The sequence below is a fragment of the Cygnus atratus genome, chromosome 24 (assembly GCF_013377495.2).
Source record: "Cygnus atratus isolate AKBS03 ecotype Queensland, Australia chromosome 24, CAtr_DNAZoo_HiC_assembly, whole genome shotgun sequence".
NCBI classification, from domain to species: Eukaryota; Metazoa; Chordata; class Aves; order Anseriformes; family Anatidae; genus Cygnus; species Cygnus atratus.
This window is the reverse complement of record NC_066385.1, coordinates 4,617,174-4,623,850: the sequence shown is the minus strand read 5'-3', so window position 1 is coordinate 4,623,850 and position 6,677 is coordinate 4,617,174. Positions and strand designations below refer to the sequence as shown.

The 6,677-nt window shown below is 55.1% G+C and overlaps 1 protein-coding gene across 1 annotated transcript; it reads left to right on the top strand.

Moving 5' to 3' along the window:
* The first annotated feature begins 1,660 nt into the window (after positions 1-1,660).
* Positions 1,661-3,509, top strand: RABIF (RAB interacting factor). Its single transcript, XM_035561533.2, has 2 exons — positions 1,661-1,950; positions 2,487-3,509. The coding sequence occupies exons 1-2, from the start codon at positions 1,720-1,722 to the stop codon at positions 2,724-2,726; spliced, it is 471 nt and encodes a 156-aa protein (XP_035417426.1). The 5' UTR covers positions 1,661-1,719; the 3' UTR covers positions 2,727-3,509.
* Positions 3,510-6,677: the final 3,168 nt, after the last annotated feature.

Below are 6,677 nucleotides of genomic sequence, written 5' to 3'. Positions count from 1 at the left end.
GATCAGCACAAACCCACAGGGCCTCAAGCTTGGTAACAGGTGAGCTGAAGTCACTTGGGCCTCAGGACCTGGGCTCCTCCTGCACAGCTGCCTGGAGTCCCTGGCACAGCCTCCTGCTGTCTGGTCAGGGTCAGGCTGAACGAACTCCAGCTTCTTGTCCTGGAAACCATTGTGCTCTGAATGTCAGCACCTTGCCCCTTCCAGTGCGCTCTTCCCCCCTCTTTCCCCACTGGATCAGTTCCCTCTGTGCCTCCGTGAGCTGCATTGTCCTGGAGCGAGCTCAGCCCAGGCTCTCAGAAATGGGGTCAGAGCAAACACCCGCGGCAGCCCCGCAGGAACCGCCTGCCCTCCGTCCTTCCCAGACACCACAAGTCAGGCCCTGCCTGTCCCTGCAGGGCCCAGCTGGCCAGCAAACAAACAGATTTTGGCTGCCAACTGGTCGCTGCCAGCTTATGAAACTGCCCCACTTCACGTAGGAACGTCTCTGTCCACCTCACAGAGTCACAGAATGGCCGAGGTGGGAAGGGGTCTGGGGATCACCTGGTCCAGCCCCCTGCCCAGCAGGGTCACACCGAGCACGCTGCGCAGGATGGCAGCCAGGCAGGTTTTGGATATTTCCAGGGAAGGAGACCCCACAGCCTCTGGGCATCCTGTCCCAGTGCTGTCACCTCACAGCACAGAGGTGCCCCTCATATTGAGCCGGAACCTCCTGGGCTTCAGTTTGTGCCCACTGCCTCTCATCCTGTCGCTGGGCACAACCGCAGAGACTGGCTCCATCCTGCCAACACCCTGCCCTCAGACATTTATACACACGGATGGGTCTCCCCTCAGCCTTCTCTCCTCCAGGCTGAGCAGCCCCAGGTCTCTCTGCCTGTACCGGGGTGCCCCAGGCCCTGGTCACCTCAGCACCCTCCTCAGGACTCGCTCCGTGTCCCTCGTGTCCTGGGGAGCCCAGCACTGGGCACAGCGCCCCGGGTGGACATCGAGGTGCTCAAGAGAGTCCAGAGAAGGGCAATAAAGCTGGTGAGGGGTCTGGAGAACAAGTCTTACGAGGAGCGGCTGAGGGAGCTGGGATTGTTCAGCCTGGAGAAGAGGAGGCTCAGGGGAGACCTTATCGCACTCTACGGGTACCTTAAAGGAGGCTGTAGCAAGGTGGGGGTTGGTCTATTCTCCCACATGCCTGGTGACAGGACGAGGGGGAATGGGCTAAAGTTGCGCCAGGGGAGATTTAGGTTGGATGTTAGGAAGAACTTCTTTATCGAAAGGGCTGTTAGGCGTTGGAATGGGCTGCCCAGGGAAGTGGTCGAGTCACCATCCCTGGAGGTCTTTAAGAGACGTTTAGATTTAGAGCTCAGTGATATGGTTTAGTGGGGGACTTGTTAGTGTTAGGGCAGAGGTTGGACTCGGTGATCTTGGAGGTCTCTTCCAACCTAGATGATTCTGTGATTCTGGGTGCGGCCACACGGGCTGAGGGGGGAGTGATGTGAGAGGGGTGATGTGGGGGGGTGATCTGAGGGGGGTGATCTGAGGTGATGTGTGGGGGGGAGATCCGGGAGGCGATGATCTGAGGGGGGGTGACCTGAGGGGGGGGGGGGGGGCCGACATGACGGGTAGCCCCTCAGCGCCGCTCCCGCACAGCGCATGCGCACGGCGCTGCCTCACGTCACTGCCCAGCTCCGCTCCTCAGGGCGGTGGCGGCCCCAGCGCGCCTGCGCGGCCATGGCGGCGGCCTGCGCCGGGATGGAGCCGGCGGCGGCGGCGCCTCCGTCCCCTCCTGCCGCTGCCCCTGCCGCTCCTTCCCCTCCTGCCCCTTCTTCTCCTTCTCCTCCCGCCGCGCCGGGCTCGGCCGAGCTGGTGTGCCCGCAGGGCCGGAACCTGAAGGCGGTGCTGTGCCAGCGCTGCGGCTCCAGGGTGCTGCTGCCCGGCGCCGCCACCTTCGCTCGGCGGGAGGTGAGGGGATGGGGGGAGGGGGCACAGGGAGAGGGGAGGGGGCAGAGAGGAGGGACAGGGGGGCAGTGAGGTGGGGGGAGGCAGAAAGAGGCTTGGGGGGCAGAGGGGGAATGGGGCAGAGAGGTGGGGGAGTACAGGAAGAGAGGAGGAAGGGGGAGCAAAAGGGGGAAAAGGGAGCGGGGGGTGGCTGAGGGAGGCTGGGGGGCACAGAGGGAATGTGGGGGGCACAGAGGAGGAATGGGGGGCAGCGAGGTGGAGGGAGGCAGAAAGAGGCTTGGGGGGCAGAGGGGGGGTATGGGTGGGCAGAGGGAGAGGGGAGGGACAGAGAAGGGGAATGGGGGGCAGAGAGGTTGGGGGGAGGCAGAGAGGTGCGGGGACAGAGATGGAGGGCAGAGAAGTAGGGGATGTAGAAGGAGAGGTGGGGGGCAGAGGGAGGTAGGAAGGGGGAATAGGGGGGCAGAGAGGTGGGGGGAGGCTGGGGGCAGAGAATCGGTGGTGCCCCCGCAGGCAGGGCGGTGATGCCGTGTTCCCCCCAGCTCCTCCTGCCCGCCATGAGGAAGAAGGCGGTGGCGGCGGCAGCGAGCGGCGGGGATGTGGTGCAGGAGCACTGGCTGGTGCGCGACATGTTCTCCTTTGAGAACGTGGGCTTTACCCGCGACGTGGGCAACGTCAAGTTCCTGGTGTGCGCCGACTGCGAGGCGGGGCCCATCGGCTGGCACTGCCTGGACGACAAGGACAGCTTCTACGTGGCACTGGAGCGCGTGGCACACGAGTGACAGCGGCGACGCGGCCTGGGCTGGGGACGGGGGTGATGAGCACTGGCTGCCAGGAAGCCCTGCAGCCCAGCCGCCCTGCTACCGGACAGCTCGAGGGGCTGAACTGAAGCCCAGCTGGGTGAACACGGCTTGGCCACGCTGCGCCTGACTGACCACAGCCTGGCTACGCCACGGCTTTATTGACTTACAGCCCTGCTGGCTGCCCCGGCCCGGGGCACTGATCCATAAACTAACCAAGAAACGCAGCATCGGCACAGCTGGCTCCTCACCAGAGCCCACGTGGGGAGGGTGTCGCTGGTGGGAGGTCACCCGTGACCCGCAGGGACAGCTCACTGTGACAGTTTCACCAAGTAGCTTGATCTGCCACTGTTGCTAGAAGCGGTCCCAGGCCTTCTTGGCTGCTCTCTGTCACTTCTTCCTCGTGTGGCAGCTGTTTCCATGTGGTAGGGTGTCTTTCAGGCTGATTGGTTTGTGACACAGTCTTATAAACACGGATGCTGGCACAAGGGCAAGAGGAGAAGAGGACTGCTGTGTTGAATCATGGTGGCCGCATAAATTGTCTAAACTGCAGCCAAAGCAATTGTAGGGTTTTAGGCTGTATCTTCTGTTGATTTTCAGAGATGTACCCTGCCCCAAACCTTAACGTTTAGGTTCTCTAAAACCTCATCCTACTTGACAACTGTAACCTGTAAGAGTATATGGCACCTAAAGCGTGTGTAAGGCATTTTAACTAACGTGATTATATTAACTGAGTACTTGGAAATAAAATAAGATACAGCTAGAGCTCGCTGGTATGTCCAGGAAGGAAGAGTGAAGAGATTCCATCCTGAAAAGGATTTGAATCATTGGACAAGCAGCGTCTGATGACCGAGTGTCTCAGTGCTGAAGAATGTCAAAACAGCTGTGTGCATGTTAACCAGAAATGTCAGGAGACGATTCCTCTTCTGTAAAAGCAGCTGGCGAGAGCAGTGCTGGGATATTGCATCCAGTGCTGGCCTCTCTCTTTTAAAAGATGGGCACAAAGCTGACTGAAGACTGAAGGAGCCTGCAGCAGGCACAGTTCTCAGTCTTTTGGCAGTCACGGTCCAGTTTGTACTCGGTTTGCAAACTCTTGTATGAATAACGGAGCAGCTTTACAGTGGTTGTATTGAGGCACATCTCCAGAGAACGTCTTGCTGCAGCAGGTGTATCAGCATGCTGTGCTAGTAAACACTTGGGGTACTGATGCAGCTGGCATTGTGCTGGGGCGATGAAGTTCTTTGTTCACCACCAAATCAAGATCCGTCATAGGTAAAGATTAAAAATGTTGCTCCTTATGGCTGTGGGAGAGGCTTTTGCCTCACTTCTCTCTCCTGAAACCATTTTGGTGGCAGGAGCCTAAGGCAGGCACAGCCTCAGGTAGATTATCCCAAAAGGCATCCTGGTCTGGGTTGATGACAGCAGGTGAGGGAGAAACGAGTCCTTTCTTTTCCAGTGCTCGAGCGCCTGCACTTTTCAGGTTTGAAGACTCTGCCTTAATATAAAGGGAAAGCAACCGAGACGTTGGCTGTTCTGGGGCTGCTCTGTTACGAACTTCAGCTGTGGGCCATCAGTGGGAGGGAGAGTATACCTTTGTAATCTGGTGATTAAGGCTCTCGCTGGGGTAGAAAGTGAGTCTTGTGCCCTTGCTAAATGTGTCACAGGCACGTGCAACATGAAAACTGTGCTGCTTTCTTCGTGCCCTTCTGCTTGTTTAGCCCTAAGCTCTGTAGCTGAACAGCTTCATTGAGGAAATGTAACCGAGAAGGGCAGGAGAGCTTCATGTGGGTTCTGCACAGGCACAAAGAAATAGTGGGATCGCATCACTTCAATGTCACTTTGTCACTTGGTTTGTTTACTAGGGATGTGTTTTGACCTATAATAGCTAGATTCTGGTCTATGTTACTGCAATATAAAATGTACTGTGCAGTAGTTTCGTTTTTAAGACATCACTGTGCAGGACAGGCTTGGGGATATCAGCTAATGCTGAGTAAATGACACCTCTCAAAAAACGTGTGTGAAATCCTGATATTGGCAACCATCAGTGGGTGGCACTGGGGTGGAGCAGAGGTGGAGGCAGCTTTACTGGTGACCTGGGAAGAAAACAGAAGCAGACAATGTGACAGCAGTAGAGGAAACAATAAATAAAGAAGATGCCTCTGTCTTGTAGACAATCCAATCTTTGGTAAGTTTTGCATATTTGAACAGTGTGGGTGTTGTGGTGGTTTTTTTTTGTTTTGTTTTTTAAATAATATCAATAGCAACGTCTTTAGAAGTGAAGGAGATTTATTTCAGTAGTGGGATTCAACGACTGACTTTCACTGACATTAAATTTGCAAAGCTGAAGTGCTAATCAGCGTTAAATATTTGCCCCAACGCTGTGGAGGATGCTGCTGTTTCTGAGACAGTGCCGGCTGCTCTCGGGGCATTCTGAGGTGCAGCAGTTCTGGGGTGATTCACAGCACTTTTGGGCTTCTCTTCTATGAGGATGGCCCAAGCAGGAGTGGTAGAGGTCACTGCTTTGTCTGAATGGGGCTGCCTTTGCAGTAGTTCTCTCAACAGTTTCACATTGAATACACAGGAAAGCTCAAAGCAGCCTTTCCCAGCGGTAGAATGCTTCCTGAAGAGCTGGGAGATCTGAGGTCAAAGCCTTCAAATCAGCGTGGCAGGGATTCGAATCCACTGCAGTGACGCTCAGAGATGGGAAAGGAAACTCCTCCAGCCTCGCAGCGTGAGAGGTGCGCCGAGTGGCTGCATCCTCCAGGGGCCCCAGGTTTGTGGTTCCTGCTGATTTTTTTCCTAGTTAGGATCACGTAGAAAGATTTTGGAGATTGCGGAAATGCTAAGAGGAAACGTGCAACGCGCTGGGAATTCACTCTAGGAAACTTGCATCACGAGTTCTTGGGATCTTTCAGTCTCAGGTAGGATCCTGGCTTCCTGCAGCACGGAGAAGCTGTGGGATGCAGCCCTGAAGTCCACGCAGCGCAGGCAGGGACCTCCTCCCAACAAAGGTGCAGCCATGCAGCAGGGCTTTGCAGGAGCCCATCACCCAGAGTAACCCCCCCCCCCCACAAAAAAAAAAAAAAAAAAGGGGGGGGAAAAGCAGCATTGCGTGGAATTTCAGACTGGGCAGTTCCACTGTGATATTAACTGAGCTGTAGAGGAAGAACGTCTGCAGTCAGCAAATCTTGCCTCGAGGGGGATTGCTTGCGTGCAATAGGCAGCAACATCAGATTTGGGAGCATCTAGTGTAGTGCTGAACAGTCCTTGTGTTAGCAGGAACTAACAAAAATTTAGCCCCACATATATAATCTTTTCACTGTTTATCTAGCATGTTGCAAAACTGTTTTCCAGTGGCCTGCAGGAATTTCTAGGAAAGAAAAAAAGGACGAGAGCCAGACTTCAGGTACAGGAAATGCTTACGTAAAACCTGTTAACACGCATCTTGCAGCCCATCTTTATCATCAACAAGATAGAGCAGAAACCCTTATTTCCACGTGAAGATTGCTTTTAAATTAATCTGGAAATGGATTCTTCTATGTAAATAGCTGCACAGACTTCACTCACGAGACGAGGGTCTTCCTATGCTGGGCAGCAGGAGGCTGTGAAATCTGTCTCTGGTAACTGCTGCAAGTCACCCCTTGGTGAGAGGTTGCGTTCACACCTTTCCCTCTTTAAGGTGCATTTCATGGAAGTATGCAAGTGGTGCTCGGAGCAGGGACTGGAAATCGAGGCCCCCTTCTTTCGCTAGCTCTGCAGGTCAGCAAAAAGGTCTTGGTTTCTGGGCCTGACAACACCAGGGCGTCTCCACGAGTCCTCATCTCTTAACAGAAGAAATCCTTGGCAGAGCAAGGAAGACAACGCGGGCTGTTAAGAAATAACTTGGAGGGGGACTTTGCAGTTCTAGACCTCTGACATTCAGTTTGTCATCGT